General features: G+C 32.6%; 6 protein-coding genes and 1 non-coding gene across 8 annotated transcripts; 4 read left to right on the top strand and 3 right to left on the bottom strand.

The window, feature by feature from the left end:
- The first annotated feature begins 699 nt into the window (after positions 1-699).
- Positions 700-2,179, top strand: LOC106658524. Its single transcript, XM_014380525.1, has 6 exons — positions 700-1,072; positions 1,151-1,345; positions 1,406-1,665; positions 1,788-1,859; positions 1,949-2,038; positions 2,120-2,179. Exons 1-6 carry the CDS (start codon positions 700-702, stop codon positions 2,177-2,179), a joined length of 1,050 nt encoding a protein of 349 aa, XP_014236011.1.
- Positions 2,180-2,336: 157 nt separating this feature from the next.
- Trnal-caa lies at positions 2,337-2,460 on the bottom strand. Its single transcript has 2 exons — positions 2,423-2,460; positions 2,337-2,381 (listed from the first exon to the last, which is right to left on the bottom strand). It is a non-coding gene; the product is annotated as a tRNA-Leu (tRNA).
- A 1,028-nt stretch (positions 2,461-3,488) lies between these two features.
- On the bottom strand, positions 3,489-5,244 carry LOC106658837 (protein spindle-F). 2 transcript variants are annotated; one of them, XM_014380969.2, is made up of 2 exons: positions 4,829-5,244; positions 3,489-4,770 (listed from the first exon to the last, which is right to left on the bottom strand). In XM_014380969.2, the coding sequence occupies exon 2, from the start codon at positions 4,717-4,719 to the stop codon at positions 3,784-3,786; it is 936 nt and encodes a 311-aa protein (XP_014236455.1). In that variant the 5' UTR covers positions 4,720-4,770; positions 4,829-5,244; the 3' UTR covers positions 3,489-3,783. The 2 variants fall into 2 exon arrangements, with proteins under 2 accessions (XP_014236455.1, XP_014236456.1); XM_014380970.2 differs by having other exon boundaries at positions 3,489-4,723.
- Positions 5,245-6,265: 1,021 nt separating this feature from the next.
- Positions 6,266-9,684, top strand: LOC106658712 (protein krasavietz). The gene is made up of 7 exons (XM_014380794.2): positions 6,266-6,460; positions 7,134-7,205; positions 7,547-7,827; positions 7,906-8,454; positions 8,536-8,755; positions 8,839-9,000; positions 9,242-9,684. The coding sequence occupies exons 2-6, from the start codon at positions 7,145-7,147 to the stop codon at positions 8,988-8,990; spliced, it is 1,263 nt and encodes a 420-aa protein (XP_014236280.1). The 5' UTR covers positions 6,266-6,460; positions 7,134-7,144; the 3' UTR covers positions 8,991-9,000; positions 9,242-9,684.
- A 139-nt stretch (positions 9,685-9,823) lies between these two features.
- Positions 9,824-11,476, bottom strand: LOC106658525 (serine--tRNA ligase, mitochondrial). Its single transcript, XM_014380526.1, has 4 exons — positions 11,272-11,476; positions 10,479-11,203; positions 10,228-10,395; positions 9,824-10,148 (listed from the first exon to the last, which is right to left on the bottom strand). Exons 1-4 carry the CDS (start codon positions 11,332-11,334, stop codon positions 9,824-9,826), a joined length of 1,281 nt encoding a protein of 426 aa, XP_014236012.1. The 5' UTR covers positions 11,335-11,476.
- A 493-nt stretch (positions 11,477-11,969) lies between these two features.
- LOC106659178 (syntaxin-18) lies at positions 11,970-14,212 on the top strand. Its single transcript, XM_014381584.2, has 5 exons — positions 11,970-12,140; positions 12,282-13,485; positions 13,564-13,637; positions 13,839-13,914; positions 14,115-14,212. Exon 2 carries the CDS (start codon positions 12,311-12,313, stop codon positions 13,274-13,276), a length of 966 nt encoding a protein of 321 aa, XP_014237070.1. The 5' UTR covers positions 11,970-12,140; positions 12,282-12,310; the 3' UTR covers positions 13,277-13,485; positions 13,564-13,637; positions 13,839-13,914; positions 14,115-14,212.
- Positions 14,213-14,663: 451 nt separating this feature from the next.
- Positions 14,664-23,214, top strand: LOC106658526 (adhesion G protein-coupled receptor A3). Its single transcript, XM_014380527.2, has 15 exons — positions 14,664-14,946; positions 15,641-15,879; positions 15,954-16,097; positions 16,180-16,251; positions 16,659-16,730; positions 16,805-16,888; positions 16,963-17,292; positions 17,362-18,371; positions 18,446-18,695; positions 18,770-19,063; positions 19,146-19,587; positions 19,665-19,986; positions 20,055-20,741; positions 20,821-21,136; positions 21,208-23,214. Exons 2-15 carry the CDS (start codon positions 15,674-15,676, stop codon positions 21,761-21,763), a joined length of 4,785 nt encoding a protein of 1,594 aa, XP_014236013.2. The 5' UTR covers positions 14,664-14,946; positions 15,641-15,673; the 3' UTR covers positions 21,764-23,214.
- Positions 23,215-23,461: the final 247 nt, after the last annotated feature.

The following is a 23,461-nucleotide window of genomic DNA, read 5'->3' as shown; positions in this document are numbered from 1 at the left end:
AGTTGCACTTGAAACTTGCACTCGCGGAGCGCAATAAGAATGCGATCGAGCACTCGCGCGTTTTGTACAACTTCTTCGGACTATACTGACTGCACTACATAGGATATAAACATTTTCAAACGCCAACAACTTGGCAGGTGTAGTCGAGGCGGGAATAAATTCGAACGAACTAGTCGAAATATTAGTTTAAACGATCAGATTTCAATGAGAAAAAATATTCGGAATGCAGTTACAGATATTCGGTATCAAAAATAAGTCTACAAAAAAAGACGCACGATTTGAGATCGATATTATTGTCAATTACATTTCAAATTAATTAAATAATCGATAAATAAAAAGGAATTAATATGGTCAAATGAAATTCATAAATAGATATAATTCATTTCTAATAAAGTTAAAATTGTGTCTGTACGTTTTTACTTTACGGCAAATTGCTATCACCTACGGTCGATAATCTTTCACGATGATGAGCATAAAAAGTCCATTTACATGAGTGACTTTTCAGTAATCGTCGTACAATCATAGACATTTATATGTGAATTTCGAAAAAGGTATGTATCTGAACAATCTTTTTCATTGATAAAAAAACAATGGCGAGACATTGAATTGAATTAATTTCATCCTTCTGTAAACAAGTTACAATAATTGAAAAAATATTTAGATAGTTTTCCAATAATTTTACCGATTTTTCTCATTACCATGGAAAATAGATTCAAAAAACATTATCTACTATACTACTATTTAAAAATATTCGGATTGTGCCCATTTTCTTTAACCGCGGAAGGAAGGCCTCATTTTTCACTTTTTGGATTATTTATTAATTGTTCATTGGCTTTCATATTTGTATCGATTTACGTTATTGCTTATTCCGAAAGATTTTTATTAGTTTTGCCAAAAGAAACAATAGTCGGAGTAGTTGTTGATGTGATATCGACGATTTTTCGAGTTCTAACGATTTTTTGGGCAATTTTGAAAATTGGATTCGAACAAAGATTTTTATTAGAGATTTACAGCGACTATAAAATGGTTGAGTTTTGTTTGAAAAAAGTTACAATGAACAAAAGCGCTGAATGTTTACCATCAAAGATAATATCATTAGGATTAAAATTATCGATATTTATATTTTTTTATTCATTATTTACTATATTAGATCACCTCCGATTCGCATTCGCCAGATTAGTTAAACCAGGAAAATTATGCTTGTACATACTTTTTCATATTTTTACCGGTTTGAGACTATGCGTTTTACTTGTATTTTTCGAGGAGTTACACTTTATTAAAAATTCTTTTTTGCAAATTAATCGATGGTTGTTGAATATTTCTGAAGATAATGAAAATATTGTTGGTAATATGTTTTCAATAATTTAATAATACGATTCTGAATTATGACAATTCACATTCTCAGAAATTATTAGGCTGCATGTAGATATTTGTGGACTTACAGAAAAGTCGGCAAGATTTTTCAGTTTCATAATACTGTGCGATTTGCTCGATGAATTCATACAAGTTTCTGTTTCAATTTACCGAATTAATCTTTATTTCAAATTTGAAGAGACTTGGCGAATCATCGACTTCGTTGATTTTGGTTCCATTCTCTTTTGGCTATCCGTAAAAATGGTCATTTTGTTCTTAATATGTGCTCTACCGGATGCAGTTTCTTGCGAAGCAAGTATTTGATTAAATATTTTTCTTGATAATTTACTTTGGATTTTATGCTTCGACATAAAAATACGGTGTGATTGAAAACTGGATTGGGTTTGTTCATGTTTTTTTACGATTGTTTCTAGGCTGAGAAAACATATCACATTGCTCATCGCAAATACTGCAATCAATCTGGTAGCCAAATCAAAAATAAGAAGGTAAGTGAAAAATGACATAGGTACTATAATAAAATTTATAAGTCAAAAAAACTAAGAAAAAACAATATGTTTGTTTTATTCTCCTGCAGTGTACTGAAGTGTTTGAGAATTGGTACCAGAAAAAATTATCTATTTCATTGTACGGTCTCTTTTCCTTGGATTTTAAGTGTTTCAAAAACGTAATTATTTACAACATTTTCAAATAGAGGAGTCATTTGTAATAAAACTATTGAATAAATCGATATATTATTTTATTTCAGATAATGGCTACGATAATTATTTATTTAGTTTGGATGTTTCAAATAGAGCAAATGAATTAAGCAAATGAAATTTCCCGTCAGCCTTTTTTACAACGAAAATAATTATTGAACGAATTGAATTTCATTCATTCCACAATATTTTCGCAAAAGTCTCTGAATTTAAAATAAATTAAAATAGTTTAATAAGTAATTAAAACAAATTTGGAGGCAAAAAGTTTGTCAGAAGTGGGATTCGAACCCACGCCCTCAGAGAGGACCAGAACGCCCCATATACTCGATCCGAGAATCGAGAAGATGATTAATCTTGAGTCTGGCGCCTTAGACCGCTCGGCCATCCTGACACTTGATGAGTCTAGCTCTAAATGTTTTCATAGAATATTGTACAAAAAATTTTATGAATTCAGAGAATAATAAGATGAGAAAATAGTTTTGAGGAAACTCTAATTAAAATAAAAATGATGTTGATCACTGCGAAAAAATAGTACAATATTAATCACTATAATATAAAAATATATGATAGCCCATGTTCTTCGTAAAAAAGTTAATTTTTTTTATAATTTAAAAAATAAGCATTTTTCATCGTACCTGCATTATCTTCTTTCCTCTGTAATTTAATATTATTAAATCTACCCTAAAAATCCTATGAATAATTGTAATTCATTTTACGTAACTGTTAAAATCAGTAAAAAACTACTTTTTGATTTTGCAAATTAAAATTTTTTATGTAATTTTATATATTCAATTGTAATGATTCTAGATTAAGTTTTTTGTCAACACATACATTTCTGTGCGTCAAATTAATTAAATAATTTTTAACGTGGTTCTGACGAGTTATATGCAAATAATTTTAACCTCCACCTAGAATAAGAAGTGCAACAAAAGATTTTTTTCCGAAGTCTTTATTTTTTAAACTTTTTGTTGAGACCTTGGTAGTATGAAAATGACTTATAGCAATCACAAAAATTGACAGTATCTAATTAAATTATTTTATGATTATTGATATTTTTTAACTTATCTAAATCAGAAATTTATATTAGATTTTTTTAATACGTTTTTGTATTTATGCAATCGAAATTAATCGAACCTAATTCGGGAAAACAAATTTTCGGGAAATTGGAATTAGAGAAAATAGATGAATACCTATTTTTGAAGAAAGTTAACTTTTATATCTTTGATAATATTAAACTATAAGTTTTTCATTATAGTTTTAATAGGAAAGTAAATTTAAAGTAGTTATTAGATTGCAATAAGTAATTAATCACGTAATTAAATTCCATTAGTAATGAGAAAAGAAAATACATAGAAAATTTAAAAAATGAATAAAGTGCATTGGAAAGTGATTATAAATTTATTATAAATCATTTTGCTTCTATTTTTCTTTCATATACAAATTTCAATATATATTTTAATGTTATATATCACAGTATGAATCTTGGTTCATAGTTTAACAGTCATTTTTAATTCATTTTTACTACTTATTATAGCAATAAACTAAATAATTAACTTTCATTAATTAATTTTAACAATAAATTACAACTTATATAATTATCATAATACCTCATGAGTTGATACATTGGAAGTGCAAGAAATGTTTACCATAAATCAATGCCATGCTTAGATGCAATATATAATTTAAAATAAGGGTTTACATGATACAAACTAATCTAACCATCTCCAGTAAAATGAGCTATAACATGTTCATGAAAAATGTCAAAAGGCACTGAATGTTCAAATAAATACCCACATAAAGGACAAATTTTATCATCTTTAGTAACTGGAATTTCTTTTGTTGGGACAGAACACGTGTCGTTTGAATAATCGGGTATTTCTTTTGTTTTCACATCAAAATCAGTTTCTGTTTGATCATTTAACTTATCATTGATACTTTTGCATGTGGTACAAGCATTTTTCTTTTCTGAAATTGTGGAAAAATTCTGTAGGGCTTGTTTCAATTTTTTTTGCTCATCTAATAATAATTCTTTCATATGAACAAGTTTATTATCATGATGCGTTAATTGTTCAAGTGAATATGTATTATTATCTGCAGTACAAGTAATATCAATATTTTCTTTCACTTTTTTTTGAAGATCAAGTATTTTGCTGTTCAACTGTTTCAAATCAGTTTTGTCAATCATTATGCTATCAAATAATTGCAGTGATATTTCCTCTAAGGTACAATCCTTTTCATTTTTCTCTGACAAATATGAATTATTTTTATCTGTTTTTGATGGATATGATAATTCTTTCAAATTAAGAGAAGGCATTGCTGATACATCTATTGCTGTATTATTTTTAGTTAATGTTTTCCACAGTTGTTGATTCTCAGATGAAACCATAAGCAAATGGTATAGCAATTGTGATTTTTGTTTTTTCAATTCTTCAATTTCTTGTTGTTGCTCCCGAATAACATCATGTTTATCATCTTCATTTAATTTTTTTAACATAATTTGATTATTTTGTGCATTGAGTTGACGCAGTTTACTATTTTCTTCTTCTGTATTTGCTAATTGTCTTTGAAGTTTTCTACTGCGTTCTTTCACAACTTGCAATGCAAATTTCAACTTTGTTTCTTTGAGAGTGTCAGTATTCGAGTCTGCCATTTTTCTAATTAATTCAATAAATTTGTTAATACTGGTTATAACAATAAATACCTGAAAATTCAAATATTCAGTCAAATTTTATAATTAAGATAAATAAAATAACTTGTACCTAAAGTCCAATCTCCACAGTTTGATATTTTCTTACAAAGAAACACTTTTATGTGAAATCAAGTATATGTATTGCACTTTTTGAAATATGTAAAAACTTTGAATTCCACTGCGATTTAAGTAAAATTTACTTTAAATTTGATTAGAATTTTAAAACTATTTGATTAATTTTATTTCAGAAAAAAAATCCAGTGTCCCAAATTGCTCATTTTTAGTTGATAATACCACACTTGCTTTCGTGAGTGTCAGTGGCATTATTATAGAAAAAATAATTTTAATATTTTACTTTAGATCATAGATATCGTTTTTTCATTTCACGCGTGTTTTAAAATATTGGAAAGTTTTTGGAGCAGCTGATCGTGCAAAGTAAACAATATTGGAACAGCCATGTTGTGACAGAAGTCAACACGTTTACGAGACGTTGCCACTTTTAGGGTGAACTCACATCAAAAGCGCCGTGCACCTGTCATTCAAATGATTTCATCTAGAAAATTCATGTAGTTTATTTAAAAAATACCTTTAAATAAACTCAGGTACTTTTCATCGTGCACGTTTAGAGTATCGATCGATGAACATGTATTAAAAAGAAAATTAAAAATTTTAAATTTACATCTTCTTGAATATTGTTTAGCTACGTGACTTCGCATCAGAATAATTAAAATTATTCCCCAATTTAATTGAACCGTCAACGATTTGAAGTTCACACACCAAATTGAATAGATTGAATTGTTTTGAAGCATAAGGTGTGCGTTGAAAAAATACGAACGTTTTTAATTATTCAACGCGTAATAGAATGCAATAACGATGCAAAAAAGTTTCAGTACTAAAAAATTTGATATTTCATACAAATCACTATTTCTAATGATGAGAATAATTCTGCCTATTACAATGATGATATTATATTTTTAATTAGTATTAATTAGTAGTAGTGACGGTGATGTTAACATTATTTTATTTTAAATCATATGGAAACAACAACGACTGGTTTTTTTGTTTTCCGTTGAATCTAATCCAAATTGTAAAATACATGAACTGCTCCTCGATCATCTTCCAATATGTACGAGCCTATAATACAGATTTGGGTGGAGACTGGAGACGAGAATTTTAAATGACATCAAATATTACACGTCACGATGTAAAGGCCTCGGCCATCGGGCCTTTCAAAAGTTGTACCGTCTGCGTCAATGTTATCATTTTTAAAGGAATTTAAAGCGAAACTGCTGATGTGTCATAGCGTTGCGGCTGCTCCGTTATTAAAATCGAGCCATCCGAAATTTCTACACTCCAAAAAAAAAAATCCGCTATATTATAGGCGCGCACGGAGGCGCGGGGGGCCAGCCCCAGAAACGCAAAATTAGACTCTCACGCATGAGCAAAAGTAGTGTCGGGTCGGAATACCGTCCGTGGCGTAGCCGCCGTTACAAGTTCGCACCGCCGCGCACGCAGCCAGCAGCGCCGAAAGAGAGTCGATCGTCGTTCCCCGCAGCACATTATATACACGGCATAGAGTCAGTGCAGTGTATACACGGCATCAAATTTTGTTTAGCAACCGCTACGATCACTCCCTCTCTCTCGCTCGCTCAATCTCCTCCGTCGGAGATTTCCAAGTTTCTTAGGTTGCACGGTGTACAAAGTGAGTATTTAATTATATAATTATTGCTTTATTTGCACGCACCATTGTACCCGTCTCCCTCGTGTCTCGTTCGCCCCGTGATTTTCTCCGCGATCGCGATAATTTCCACGCCCGGACATGTGAATGAAATAATAATTCGTATCTTCGCTAATGGCCATCGCAGTAGCCTCGCGCTGTAGCTCCGTTTCTTTCGCTGGCGCACTCGTGCGCCCCGCACACTACTCACTCTTGATCTACCTCGACCTTAACCTATCCACGCGATTTTGCGCTTGTGCATGCCTATTTTTACGCATCTCGTTGAGAATTTCGTACGATGGCACACCGTGTATCAGCGTTATTCTCCCCGTGCGACATTTGCAATCGAAATATGCACGCGTACTCCATTGATGATACCCGCGTACAAAACAATGCCTCTCAATACGGAGCGATCTTGAAGGACAAGACGTCCTCGTGTTCGTTTTTATAGCACGTATTCGTGGACGTGTATACGTGCAGCTTATACATGTACTCACGCACACGGCGCAAAATGCCTCACACATATGCATGTTTTCATTTATGGTTTACGTCCGTACGCAAAATACTAGTATGCCATTTTTATCAATGCAAATCTATCGAATTTGACAACACCAAGAAATTTTTATCTAATTATTTGAATTTTCAACTTGCGTTTCAGAGGGTAATTGTATGAGTCAAAAAATAGAAAAGCCAGTGTTGTCAGGTCAGCGCATAAAGACCAGAAAAAGAGGTGAGTTGGCCTTTTTTATGTATCAACGAAAAGATCGGAGAGCCACGCGCGTGATTTTTTTTCTCACGCGTAAACATACTACACAGTAATAGGCGATTACAAAAGTGTACCTATATATGTTCAACGAATTACGATTGTATCATACGTTCTATCTAACTTTCTAAAATTCATTTATTCCGTACGTTTGATTTCGATTATTATTTCACTCATTTACCTGTTTTATTGTAACGTTTACTTGTTTACGACTTTTACGCGTTGATTCATTTGTACGCGAAAAAATTGTAATACCGTTACATTTGTACATTGTTTATTTATTTTTCACGCTATTCTTAACTTGACAGATGAAAAAGAAAAGTATGATCCAACTGGATTCCGTGATGCCGTTTTATCTGGTCTTGAAAAGGCTGATAATGATTTAGATGCCATTTCAAAGTATTTAGACACTGCTGGGTCTAAATTAGACTATCGTCGTTACGGCGAAGTCCTTTTTGATATTTTGATTGCTGGTGGTCTCTTGGTCCCTGGAGGTTCCATTGCTCAAGATGGAGACAAACCAGTTAAAACAACTGCGTGTGTCTTCGCTCAATCTGAAGATATGGAGTCTATGCGCAACTTCGAACAGGTAATTTCTCCTAGCTCTGATGATGAAACAATTTTACTTAGAATCACAATTTTCAATCTACCCTGAACTGTTGAACAGGTGTTTGTTAAGCTCATGCGTCGATACAAATACTTGGAGAAGATGTTCGAGGAGGAGATGAAGAAAGTTCTTGTTTTCATGAAGGGATTTACCCCAATTGAAAGAATAAAGTTGGCTAGAATGACAGCTCTCTGGATCTCTAATGGATCTGTACCACCAACTGTCCTTTCAGTTTTAATCAATGAACATCTTGTAAAGGATAATCTTGCTTTGGATTTCCTTCTTGAAGTATTTGTAACATGGAAACAAGAGAAGGGTCTGCCAAGTTTAATGTCTGCGCTCAAGCGTGGTGGCATTGAAGGAAGGTTGATGGAGTTTGTTCCACTCAACAAAAGGACAGATGAATATTTTAGATCAGTTTTTGAGTCAGCTGATTTGGCTGATATTGTTAAATTACACAAAGCTCAAGCCAGTCAAGAAGCAAAACGAGACCTGCAGCAGCTTCTTGTTGACGATTTGGGGGATAACAAACCCATCAAGGACATTGTTAGTGATCTGAAGGAGATGGCTCAAAGATGCCACATTCCTGAACATGAAGTTATTGGATTGGTAAGTTGTTGTAAAACCATTATTTTCATTATTCCATATGTTTAGTTTCTAGAGTTATTGTTAAACCAATTTATGATTTAGATTTGGAATGTTGTCATGAGTCAAGCTGAATGGAACAAAAAAGAAGAACTCGTTGCCGAACAAGCACTAAAACATTTGAAGACTTACACTCCTTTGTTTGGTGCATTCACTACTACTGCCAAATCTGAGCTTGCTTTGATTCTTAAAGTTCAAGAATTCTGCTATGAGAACATGAACTTTATGAAAGTCTTCCAGAAAATAGTTCTACTCTTCTACAAAAGTATATATAAACACAATTTTAAATCTTACTAATTTCATACTTCTAAAAATAAAACATTATTAATGTTTTTTTTTTATTTCCAGCTGATGTAGTTTCAGAAGTAGTAATTATGAGGTGGTACAAAGACGGGCACTCAGTTAAAGGAAAAATGCTATTTTTAGACCAAATGAAGAAATTTGTCGAATGGCTCCAAAATGCTGAAGAAGAGTCTGAATCTGGAGAGGATGAGGACTAATTACTTCAAAGTATTTAAAGATTTATTGTTATGACAAACCTGAATTTTTTAATGATTTATTTTGCAATTTAATAAAATTTTACTTTTTATGTATATCTTACTTTGTTCTTTAAATTTTTCAATCAGAGTATTCACTTGAAAGTTTTACTTGAAATCAACAATTTTAAAGCTGTGCTAGTTTTTGACTCAAAATTTTGTTCAATGCATATTTAAATGTTTAAACATGTCATAAGTTACATTTATTTTTTTAGCTACTATATCAAACAACATTGCCAGGACTCAAATGACAAGTCTTCTGTCCAAAAGTACAATACAAGTTTTGGAAGAAGCTTGGAGCTCTTTGTAAAAACTTGTTTATGACTTCTTATAAAGATATGGAAATGGAATGTACAAAGTTCCGAATTGAATCAAGCATCTGATTTTTTGAAATAACAATATTTAATCATGAAAATAAAACGTATGAATATAATGGTAGTATAAAAGATGACTGTAAATTTGAAATGGCTCTGAATTGTATTATTTTAAGGAAACTATTTTGTGTTACAATTTTTATAACTCCATTATAAAATGTATACAGAATAACATATAGAACAAACTGTTACTGTGTGTGTACACATTTCAGAACCCTTACTTAATTTGTATAATAATTATATCAGTTTATAAAAATATACTGTCAGGTGATGTTTGATAATAACAGATTGTTTTTGATTTCCTGACATCCTTTCTGATATTTGATTAAATGAACATATGATGGATCTTTTTGGAAAAAATACAAAAATTTTGCAATTACTTAAAATAAATTTATTCACAGATATTTACATTTTGTACAAAAATTAATCTAACTTTGGTTTACCCTTAAATTGTCTCACTTGTGGGAAATTTTGGGTCTCAATTATTTTTTTTCCATTCATAAAGCTTACAAGAGGGTCTGGTATTCTTATGGTACCATCCTCCAATTGATTTGTCTCACAAATTGCAATTAACATACGTGGGATTGCGCATGCTGTTCCATTAAGTGTATGAGCATGTAATATAGTTTTATCCTTATTCTCATATTTTATACCAAGTCTACGAGCTTGATAATCAGTGCAGTTACTACAACTAGAAATTTCTCCAAACTGATTCCTGCCTGGCATCCACGCTTCAATATCAACTTTTCTAAAGGGTAAAAATAGGTGATTAGTTTAAGGAATAGCCTTACCCAGTCATTAATTAAATAATAGTACATGAAAGTTACCTGTAAGCAGGAGAGCCCAATTCATGAGGTGGCATATCTATTGTTTTGAAGTGTAAACCCAACTGTTTAAACAATTTTTCTTGAATTTTAATTATTTCATTTTGAATTTCAAATGAATCATTTTGAGAAGAGCATATGAACATTTCTACTTTTGTGAATTGATGAACTCTATAAAAGTAAGACCATTATTTTTCTGAAGTACAATTAAATCAATTTTTACCATCAACGACTACTATTTATAAAGTTCTTACCGATATATTCCTCTTTCTTCTGCTAATCCAGAGACTTCAGCTCTATAACATCTACTAACAGCTGCCAACTTTAAAGGTAATTCATCGAAATTTAATAATCGATTAGTAAGTTTATAAGCTAGAGCCATTTCTGCAGTACCCGAAAGACTTAAATCACCACCATAATGTGGTTGTAGTTTGTATACAAGTTTTCTTTCTCCATCACTGATCAACCCACATCTTTCAATAACTTGAGATGGTAAAATATCTGGTACAGAAACTAACTGAAAATTAAGCTTGCAAAGCTCTTGAACTGTGTAGTTAATCAGAGCTTGCTCCAATTCTGCTAAATCGCCTATAAGAATATAGCTTCTGGATCCAGTGACAGGACCTAAATTATCAGTTCTCATAAGCTTCAATTTAGAAGCTAAATTAGAAAATTCTTGAGGTTTGAAATTGAATTTAGGCGGATCGCCATGCTGATTAATAACAAAAAATTCAGTTTCATGTTGAAGAACATTAGGATCTGTTAAGTTTGGAATTTTATCAATTTCTTTCAAAAATTCTGATGACTCTGGTGTTTTACTCAACTCAAGAACTCTATCAATATTTCCATGACTATTTCTTTTAGAAATATTATTAGCTATCAAATCACGGTTTGATGGGTTACAGATAAATTGCACATCATACTCTGGTACAGGTAAGTTTACTTCTCCACTAACATTAAGGGGACTCTTTTTTTCTAGCTGAAAAATAAAAAAGTTATGTCAATCAGATTTTATCAAGTTTATTATGAAAAATGAATGATAATTACAAGTTCTTGAGAATAACATCTAGCCTGTATGAATTTTGACAGTTGTCGGCCAAACCTCTTCATGATGTAAAATTGTTCAACAGTTCATTGAGCTTCAAAACTATTCCAATATTTTCACTGTCACTATTTATTTTTATAATATATACAATAAACGGCGAATAAGCTTCAAAAAAACATGCGATACAAAATGATTGGCTCAATTGGCTCAAAAACAAGCAGACACTGAAACTAGCAGAAGATAATATTTGTCAGCCAGCATGCTGGGTTCAGTGGAAAATGTAATACTGCATAACAATAACTAAATTATGTCTCTTTATTTATGATTTGAAAAAATCATTTTTTACTCTTTATGTAAAGTAGATTATAATTAAAACAGGCCTAAGACACAATAGAATGTGTAATCACAGGATATTATAAGTGAATGGTATTTTGAAATATGCAAATTTACAATTATTTTTTTTTTTGGTAAATTTTGTAACTGAAAATTAATTGAATTGAATTTCATCAAAATTACACGAATAATTGACATGAAAAATTTACCTAAAATTTTCTTATCACTGGAAAACGTGCATTTTTAAAATTAGCGGACTTTACTACATTGACCAATGACCAATCGGATTGTTTCTTTTGGAGTTTCGCACACGGCGACGCGGCATGCCAGTGAAGCACGTTCATCCACGTTTCAAATTCCAACTTCCTAGTTCTTCTCACTTGCGAGTTCCGTAATCCAACGAATCTAAACGGTTACGTGGTACATTGTGCAGTTGTTGCAGCAAGACCAATATGTTCTGGTCTGCGAGCCAATTTTTCTTCCACATAATGTAAAATAATCATTAAGCTAACTGTACTAATCAGCACAAAATAACAAGGTAATTATTCTAATCAATTGCATTTACTTTTTATTTTTCCTTTCGCACGATCAAGCCACGAGTTACATGAAATTTTTCAAAAACTCGTGGCCACGTAGCAAAATTTTTAGAACACTTTCTTAAAGTATATATCTTTTTCAGATTAGGCATTTTTTATTAAATTTGCCAATATGGATTCAAGTTTATTGTTTAAATCGTGCGTAAAGCAGGTGGGAACTGGGACGGTGAAGGGCTTAAATAGTACAAACATATTTACAAAGCCACCGTCCAAACAAAGCATATTTGCTATTAATGCTTATAAAATTACTAAAGAAATCTCTGAGATGCACAAACTTTTGAACGATCGTCGCCAGGCATATTTGACTTTTACAAGGAATCTCAGGAGTGAACCTTTTTTAACCGAGTTAGATAAGGATACTCTGGATGCTCAGGTGGACCAAATCTTAACCACTTGTTCCAAAATGATAGCTGATTTGAAAGTGGAGATCAAAACTTCCGATTCTAATCTGCAACATAAAGAACACAGAGAAAACATGGTTTCTTTGATTGAAGATTACTTGAAGCAAGTAATGAAAATATTTACTGATCAAAAATCTTTAAGATTGCAAAAAAAATTGGATATGAGGGATTCTTTGGAATCAAGACTCATGCCATTGAGTAACAGTGAGCAGATTCCACCCACTTCAAATTCACGAGATTTAAATTCTTCTAATGACTCAGAAGTAAATGACAATCCTCAAGAATCATCTTTGAGAATTCAAGAACTTAATGGTGATACAATAGATTCAACATTTAAAGAAATACCTTTATCTGCAGAAGACATTCAAATGTTCGATGAAGAAAAAGAACAATTTTTCAATGAATTAAATTTGGTTTCTGAAGAAATTCAGCAAATTGAGCGTAAAGTTGTAGGTATCTCAGAGCTCACTCAAGCATTCAATGAAAAAATCCATGATCAAGATTTAAACATAGATAATATCGCTATGCTAACTATCGGTAGCACAGAAAAAGTAAAAGAAGGCAATGAACAAGTCAGAGAAGCAATTCAACGACGAGCCGATGCAAGAGCATGGATTCTCTTTGTTTTATTAGTTTTATCATTTACTCTAATTTTCTTGGATTGGTATGCAGATTGAAAAACATAAATTGGAACCAAAAGTCTTGTTATTATGCTGATTAACTACAATACATGATTTATTTTGCTATATTGTATCGATTAACTATCTTTGAAATACCAAAGAAAAATTCAGTTTCAATAAAATCATTTTCATTATATGATTCAACTAATTGAACTTTGAGCGGAGCTGTGAACAATTGCAACATTTTTGTAATGAACTTACAGAAGGTAAGGATTATAAGAGATAAAACATAAATTAACTACCTGACTAAACTAGTTATTTAAAACGCTGTTTTATCATTTCAGATATTGGTGGAATATTTTTGTTGCTGAAACTTTATCAGCAATTATATACAGTTGGCAGGAGTTCATTGTAATAGGTAATCTATCAAACATTTAATTTCTGTAAAAATAAGTGGTAAAATCAAATCTATATGATGTAAGAATTTCTTCACCTGATGACAATAAAAAAAATTGAATTTATTGTTCGTAAGATGAAACTTGACCCTGATTCATCATAAATATCTTGAATATGATGATTCTCAAGTTGTACATTTTTCTAAATAAACATTTTTTTTCAGGGTCTCTGTGTTAAAATATGCTGATGCTTCCAAAATAATCAATGAATTTTTATGGAGTCATCAAGTTAATAAAAATGTAAGTAAAACATGAACTTGTACTTAAATTGTAATAAAAATAAAGTTTAAAATGATGTAAGAATTTCTTCACCTGAAAATGATAAGAAAATAAATCTGTCATTGAGAGGATGAAACTTGACCCTGATTATTTCATAAATATTTAAAAAGTTATACTTTGTTGCTTAATGCCAGACAGTAATTGAATGCTCTTTGTTACAGATTGGAACCTACTCCCGAGTTGCAACAGATGTGCAAAAACTAAAAAAAATTGTACATACATTATTTTTTTTATAAAATAAAAATGTTTATTTTGTAAATCTAAGACTTGATATTTCAATACCTTAACACCATCAAATAAATAAAATAATTCGATCTAAAAGGTCAAATAAAAAAAGTATGAAACTGAATTATAAGTAAGAGCGCTTGGTGGGTTCTTGAACTACGCGCAAGTATACTTCAATTTAGAAATTTGAAATCATTAGCATTTTTTCATCAATTTCATGGATTAAAAGTTACGAGTGAAATCACGAAGTGGTTTAAACATTGCACACTGACGTCAGGCGAACCGAAAGACGCCACCATCGCGACTCTCTCTTCGTTTTGATTCGTGCATCGGACAAGGACGGAGCACAAACTCCACCTGCAACTTTGTGTATATTTCAGGCTGTAATACAGGTATATACAGAGACATTGCAGACCGCAGGAAGCGAAGCACCATAGGCCGAGAGTATTTTCATTTTTCAGTCGCCTGTCGCGGCGAGTGAAGACATACACACACTCGCGTGCATATTATATATATCGAGAAACGAGTACGGGCTTGTATATGTAAACGCGCATTCCTGCAAGAGGATGCTGCATCGGTGTCCTCGCGATTATTCTGCCCGCAGTTCGTGCAGTTGCAAACCCTTGGAAGCACCGTGAGGGTTCGCGAACGGATATCTCGGATAGCCGATGAAGCATCATGTAAGAGTGAATCAGTGAGGATGTGACCGATGGACTCGCTACTTCAGAAGGATGCTATAGTTAAATAGCGGAACATCGATTAAATGATGTGAGTGCAATATAAATACCACACCGTGCTCTCGAGTAGAGTGATATATACGGCTGCGCGAGTATGCAGTGCACCGACCGCACTCGGCACCGAACGTATGGCATATATATGTACTCATTAAGTAGTTTCTTGCACCCTGTTGAATACGATAATTGAGATCTCATTGTACGCTCATTTTTTTTTTATGAATGAAAGAGGGCCGATGACTTGTGATAAAACGCGTATACTGTGCTACTTGTATCATTGGACTTCTCTTTTATTGAGCGAAAAAATGCACGCGTTTGGAAGGTAAACAAACTGACCTTTGTGTGTATAAGCGTGCACTGAATACGGAGCACTATATCAACAAACGATTGCTATATGCGGATTTAAAATTCACGAACGAAACGAGATTTTTACCGCAATCTAAAGAATATTTTATGACTTGAAATCGTTTGAAACGAGCAGATCTTCTGTAAAACAACAACCCCCTGACTATATTTAGTCGTGTTATTATTATTGACAGGGGTATTTATTGATTTAAAGTGCATTTACATTTATGTAGATGTAACTGCATATTCATCGGAATGAAATTTCCACATTATACTAGAGAATTCATTTCAATGAAGAATAATGAAATAAGTTTATTTGTATAAATAATTTACCCTAAAGATTTTTTTTGAGTGCAACAAAAATTTTAAATTTTATTTTCCAGGAATAACTTATTCACTTCATTCTCACCGGTTTCATGATTCACTTCAAAATGATCAAGTTACTGCTAGTCTTCATATTTATTCAGGGCTTTTTGTCCGTTTATTCACTTTGCCCAGTAAGGTGCAAGTGTAGACCATCTAACAAACCACAAGCGGAATGGTTGCGGGTGATTTGTAAAGATGATATAGAAGATATCATGGAAATTGATTTCAACCCTATCAGTATAGAAATGATTCATTTGTAAGTTATTTTATATCAGAGAAATATTTTTTTCATTTTATACAATTTTTATTAAAATCATTTTATTATTGCAGAGACCTTAGCAAAAATGATATATCTCTGATAAGTGTAAATACTTTCAAAAACCTTTCCAATCTAAAACATTTGAATCTTTCTGCCAACAAAATAACTGTTTTGGATGAAGAGACATTTGATGGATTGATTAATTTGGAAAGATTGTAAGTTTCTAAAATCATTACGTTAGAAATTAATGGTACAATTTATGGCAGAATATATTAAAATATACATTTATTATTTCAGAGATTTGAGTAAAAATTCAATTTCATCCATTGACTCTCATGTTTTTAAAAGACTGCCAAACTTAAAAAAACTGTAAGTAGTTTATATTTAACATTTGTTTATTTTTAAAGATAATCAACATTATTATAATAATATGGATTTACTGTTTAATTAATTTTCTCACAGTGACTTATCAAAAAATAAAATAAACTTGTTAGACAGAACAATATTTCATGGCTTATTGGCTTTAGATCGTTTGTAAGTTTAAATGAAAAAGTTGTCAGAGTTTTCATAGAATTTGGTTTTTTTTTGTGTGATAGTTGTGTCATGATTTTATAATTACACTGTACTTTTTAGCTTAGTTGTATTTTGTAGATCTATTGGAGTTAGATCTTGGTTAAAAATGAAAAAATTAGGAATTGTTAGACTTAGATAATACTTGAATCACTGATACATGAATGATTTCTTTAAAATATCTGAATATCTGATTTATCTTATAGGAAATTAAATGGAAATAAATTGGAAACTTTAAAAGAAGGTACCTTTCATGGACTGCCATTATTGCGTCAACTGTAAGTTTATTGAATAAATATCTAGTACATACAAAAAAAAGTAATATTTATAATCTTTTTTCATGTGTTTTTAGTGATGTATCTTCCAATCCTTGGAAATGTGATTGTAACTTGTTTTGGTTTAGTTATTGGATACAAAACAATTCTATAAAAATAAAGTGAGTGGTATACTGATAAATACTTTGGTCAATTTTTCATTATTAGCTAATTCAAAAAAAATTTTTTATTCCAGTCCTGCTCCAGAATGTGATTCACCTTCAAATTTGAAAGGAAAGTTAGTAAAAAAATTAAAAATTATTAAAGAATTTGAATGTAATTGGTCAACACCATCAATTGAAATTGTGCCGGATCAAAATCAAGTGGTTTTTGCTGGAGATGCTGTTTCTTTCAAGTGTAGGGCACCAAGTATCACTAATGACAGATATGCTCGACTGTATTGGCTATGGTATTCAAATATTACCTCTGACGTTGTAGATTTAGAACTCTACAATGATCCTCGTGTTAAATTTAATGATATTCTAATTGAAAATAGATATCTTGACGACAGTGGAATGGTTTCAAGGTAATTAATCAATAAAATATTTCAAGATGAAAAGTTGCATCTGTAAATATAATTCGTTTTTGTCCTTAGTGTTTTGAATATAGACCCGGTTAAAGAATCACACATTGGACAATGGAACTGTTTTCTCATTTCAACTTACGGAAATATATCTCGTGCTATTAACGTCATCGTTATATCAAATAACACACAATACTGCCCATTATCTGTTACAAGAAGTAATAAAGGTGTCTATGCTTGGCCCCGAACGGTTTTAGGCTGGAAAGTTGAATTAGATTGTGAAGGAAATGGGGTGTCGATTGGGCTACCAGCGCCGAAAGCTACTTATGAGTGCAATAATAAAGGAGAATGGGTCAACTTAAATATGGAGCAATGCCCTTATGTTTCAGCTACTACTAAAATACTCGAACAATTTTCTACCGTTAATGTATCGTTAACAACTCTATCATTGCCCAAAGGATCATTACTAGAGACTATTAAAAAATTGAAAAATATCACTGGAGAAGGAGTATCGTTAACCGATCCCGTAGAAGTTCATTTCGTCACGCAGATTCTTGAAAATTACGCAAGTTATTTAGTGGAAGAGAAAGAACTTGGTACCATGTTAATCGATGTGGTCAATGTTTTGTTGAATCTACCAAAATCTATGCTCAAAGCGGCAGAAATTCATTACAAAGCTTGTACCAGACTTATAAAAACTATTGAAATGATCGTAGAAGTAACACCAGCTAATCAACTTATACAGCTGCATAAAACGAATATGGCATTGGAAGAATACCGAGTCAAACCGGAAACATTTGCCGGTCTAATGTGTACTTGGTACAACAATTTGGATAGTATTTATCCTAAATCGCTTCATTGCTCAATGAATAACAAATCGTCGATATTGAATCCTCACCCTGGTGAAACGAGCATCGAGGCTTCTATACAACTACCGAGATCGCTCTTCAACCGAGTCAAAAGCAGCAGTACAAACACGTATCAACTTATGGTTTCGATGTTTACTGATAACAAGTTATTTCCAAAAATCAAAAATTTTGACAACATGGATATTACTTCAAGCATCGCCGGTAGTAAACTCAGTGAGTTATCTGCAATTTTTATTCAATTTGAAATTCAACTTGAATTTCGTTATGAATTTATAATTTATTTTCAGTTGGCGTAAATGTTCAAAATTTAACGGAACCAGTATTCATCATGCTCAAAGCGCCATTGATTCATTATTCAAATAGTAAGCCAATACCCGTAGTGTGGGACTCGTCTTTAAATAACAAAACCGGTGGTTGGACGAGCGATGGCTGCCATCTATCAAACTTCATCAATAATCTTATAATATTCCATTGTGATAGACTGAGCTATTATGGAATACTGCAAGATAAATCGTTTCTTGACGAAAATGGCAAAACGTACGTTAAACTAATCACACTCTGAACTAATTTTTAATTATACTTTATGAAATTTATTTTTTTCTGTACAATAGACGTACTGGAGCTGCATTTAAATATTCACATCCAGCGATCTACGTGGGCAGTTTCATACTTTTATTCTGTTTGATTTGTTCAACGGTTACCTACGTTTGTTGCTACGCATCGATAGCTATGCCAAAAAGAGCAAAACATGGTATTGTGAATACTTGGATCGCTATGGCCCTTCTCTGCCTTTTGTATGCTTCTGGTATTCAACAAACGGAAAATCTTGAGATTTGTCAAGGCGTGGGAATAGCCTTACATTATTTAACGCTATGCTGCTTACTTTGGATGACTGTATCAGCAAGGTTTGTCTTTCATAACGCGAATTTTAATTCTTGCATTAAGATTTATCGTTCGGTCCTTCATTGATTTTTTTTACAATTACAGTAACATGTACAAACGATTGACAAAATCTTCGGATCCGATAACTGATGACGATGAACTCCAAGAGCCTCCAATTCGTAAGCCTGTTCTTGGCCTGTATCTCGTTGGATGGGGTATAGCGCTTATAATTTGTGGAATATCCGGAGCTATCAATATGCGCGAGTACGCGAGCTACTCCCATTGTTTCCTGAACTCGATGAATTCTCTCGTTGCTCTCATTGCACCCGCCACGATACTCTTGGTCTATCTCATTATACTTTACATGCTTATCAGATGCACTATACGAAGTGTGGACCTTAATGGCCAATTGTCAGAAAGTACACAAGCAACTGAAAATGTCGACCTCGAATTGCTGGAACCGAATCCTCATCCAATTACAGATGGTGGCAGCTTAGATAGTACGCCAACGGTATCATCTGAAGTTGTTGATCAGGAACATTCACTGGTTAGAATTTTTTAAATCATTGACAAATCAATTGTGAAAAAGTTAGCAATTATGAATTATTGAAAATTTAATTTCAGATGAAGCAATTGAAGGCTTTATTCTTTGTCTTGTTGCTCTACGTGATAACCTGGATGTGCGGCGCGATGACTACAACCGATCTTTGGACATCTTACAACCCGTACAAGGAAATGGTTTTTGCAATTCTGTATGCTGTATCTGCCACATTTTTGGGTGGTTTTATTTTGTTCTTTTACGGGATAGCTCGAAGTGACGTTCGGGGTCAATGGTTACGAATGCGCTGCTGGCTGAAACAGAAGAAAAACCGATGTTGCCGTACTAGAAACGTATCGGATTCTAATCCAACTATTCCAACGCAACCGCTTGTTCCTATAATAGCCGGTGAGTACTTAATACCAAGCACGGAAAATATTGAGTAAAATAGATGAATAAAAAATTGAAATTTACAGCGTTACCGCCTATAACAGCACCGATCTCAAACTCGCAAGCAACGACGCAGGCAACGCAAATAACTCAAATAACTTCGGATACTAATTCTTTGGGCTCGTCTCGTCATACGCATAAGTCACTGAGTAGCTGCAATACAGCTAAGCTAGCATTGGCCAACGAGAGGGTAGCCTCGCAGTGTCACGTCAAGCCAAATATCATCATGCTTCACCGTCAACAATATCGCTCGAACAATTCGGTGACAACTTACAATACCGAATCGATACCAGCTACGGTCGAAATGTTCTACAATCCACATCAGAGCGGTGTCGCTCGTAAATTTTTCAAAAAACAGCGACGCAACATGAACAAGAACAGTAAAAATAGCAATCTAGGACCACGAAAGCAGGGAGACGGCGGCGCCAATAGCGACAATGGTGCTTGCGTCGGTATGCACCATCGACGAGTTCCTCATAAACTGGACAATGATATCGAGAGAAATATTTTAGGAAGTAGTTCCAAAGTCAATAATACTAACATTCACGTTGAAATGAATCAAACTAACGACGCGAAGAATGTTAACATTTTATCGGATAGCGGTGGTAGCATGACGGAGGATAGAAATTTAGCTCTGAGATACGTAATAGGACAAGAAAGTATTAGTAAGAATTCAAGAAAAATAAATAACGAATCACCGCTACCTTCTAACGGTTTGTACACTTGCCTTTACCAATTTTTTTATATAAAAGTGACACAAAGCATTTATAAACCTTTGAAATAATTTTATAGGAACTAGTCGTCGAAAGTACCATCATATGACAAATATTGCCAGCTGCAATAGTTCATACGAATCGGATACACCGGAATCGACAAAAATCCAAGAAGAAGCGAAACAGATGCGAAATGTGTCTCAGCAGTGTAGTTTGGAGTGTAGTTCTGAAGTAGAATCGAGCACGAGAGAAGTAGCGAGCGAGCACAGCGAAAGAAATATTTCAGAAGTTAGCGAAGTACCTGAATCCAGATCGAGCGGTGTACGAAGTGATCGAAGATCGAGTATTGACGAAACTTTATCGACCGAACGAGATCGAAGAATAGCCAAGCACAGGTATGCAATTATTTACCGAGTCAATTTTTAAAAAGTTTGTACGTTCGAATTTTCAATTATTTTTGTTATAGGTCATTGGATATCTGTAAACATCACTCCGGTAGCCTAAGCTCATTGCCTATTGCCGATCGTTCTCTTTCATCTCGTACCAAGGGCAGCTATCGAAGTTCTTTGAACGACACGAGTTTCGATAGTTACCGAGGTTTGGATGATTATGATGACGGCCGGCGAGAATCGAATACCACGAGTGGCACCAATACAGATAGACAACCATTAGACAAAATCGTACCTTTCCCTGCAACGCCAGCAACGTCGTCAACGTGCGAAACTAAAATTGCCACTGATGATGAAAGCGAGAACAACGACGACGATACAAGCAATTCCGAGAGAGTCGTTGACGCAGTCATTCCATTGGTCGCAGAAAACGTCGATACTGCCAATGGTGAATCGCTACCTTTATACGATTTTACTGAACGAGACGCACATGTCATTCAGTATAAACAGCACCATCCTACTAATAACGATTATGAGAATACTCGAGAGGTAAGAGATGATACGATGAACTCGAGCGAAGCGCAATTAGGTCAGGAAGAAATGTTGGAAGCGAAAATAGAGACCAGTGTTTAGTAAGGATATCGATCGTAATATCGATTTTTCAAAGGTTGTGTAAAATAATTTTTATCGAGTGATAAATATAGGACATTCGAGTATCGCACAAATATGATCAACAAGCCGGTATTGAATATGAATTTTCAAATATAATTTTTTTTTAATCAAAATTACAATGTGTAATTTAATTAAGGAAAATGAAACGAAAAAACGTTAAAAACACGTGAAAGTATTAGAAAATATATTTCAACAGTATTAATTGATCGTTTTGATATCGAATTGCATACTAATGAGCCATTACGATTAATATAGGCAATTTTCATTGCCAAATTAATGACGTACATACTTTATGAATATGTTTTGCACTGCCATATATTTATGAATCATAAACTTTTCATGTACTCAAGGGTTATAGCTCTCTCTCTATTAACAAATAAATATATTATACAGAATATGTAGGAATAATAAGACTTGAATATCGTACCAACAATGGCACGTTAACGCAGAGACTTTTGTGCTATACTGTTTTTTATTCTATTTACAAATCTAGTTAGAATTCAATTTCATTCTTAACGCTGATTTAAAGAATGTGTCTATTCGACTAATCATAAGCAAGTAGTTTTATTTATAAAAATTCGACTTGACTGCTTCGCAGTTCTTGAGATTAAATCTAAAGAAAAACGAATTTATTGAGATATGTTTAGAAAATCTCATTTTTCAAGTAAAATTTTCAAAGTGCCAACCAATTTAATTCCATATACTTTGAAATGGAATAAAAAGTAATGTCTTTATTAGATAAATGTACTATCTATAATGCCAAGGGTCAAGAGAGGAGCTTTTTATGCTACATAATTCATGCGCGATTGAATAGAAAATAATTTCAAGGTCGAAACAAATGAAACTTTATGAAATTATCCTTTCGTAGGTAAAAAGGTAAAAATACACATATTCATTATTTTCATAATGAAACATGATTTTTATAAGCACTCTGGCGTTTTTGAATGATTTATGATCAGAAATAAAATAATTAAATTTCTTGTGAATTCTTCGCTCAAACTGTATTAGATATCATATATCTATAAAATATCACGAATGTTTTTGTAAGTTTTTACTACCAAATTTTCAATGTTCAAAGTACCCATTTGATACAATTTTTAAATCTCAACTAAAAAGAAGCACAATATACACTACTTTGTATAGAAAGATTTAAGAACATGTCTATATTGATAAAAATCTTTTACATCGCGTAAAACAGGGTTTGTAAAGTTAGCAAAATTTAGCTAGTACTGAGTAGAGTACTTAATGTTCTGAGAATATTCATTGCAATGGCCAAATCATTGAAAAAAAATCTGTGAGTTCAGAAAAAATTGCAAAAGCTGTAAATTGTCTCACTCAGTTTTTTCCGAATAGTCACTTCTTTGAACAAATTAAAACTGAGATTCATTCGCACCATGACAAATGGAGTATTAATTTAACACGATTATCATACTGATAAAAAATACGAAAAATGTATAATGTATAGGTTTAAAAAATTTTATACCCATCTTTAGATGAATTTTGTAAGAAACGATTTATATCATCGTTGAATTTATATGTATATGTATTGTTATCAATGTGTAAATAGAGAAATTTGGATTGCAATTTTGCAACTATATATAGTAGAAATGTACAGTATGATATTACTTGTAGCGATCTTCGATATTATAATAGTTTTTG

The sequence above is a fragment of the Trichogramma pretiosum genome, unplaced genomic scaffold, assembly GCF_000599845.2.
Source record: "Trichogramma pretiosum strain Unisexual culture from Peru unplaced genomic scaffold, Tpre_2.0 scaffold2, whole genome shotgun sequence".
In the NCBI taxonomy this organism is placed as follows: Eukaryota; Metazoa; Arthropoda; class Insecta; order Hymenoptera; family Trichogrammatidae; genus Trichogramma; species Trichogramma pretiosum.
Note: the sequence above shows the minus strand (reverse complement) of the source record. Positions and strands in the feature narration are given on the sequence as shown.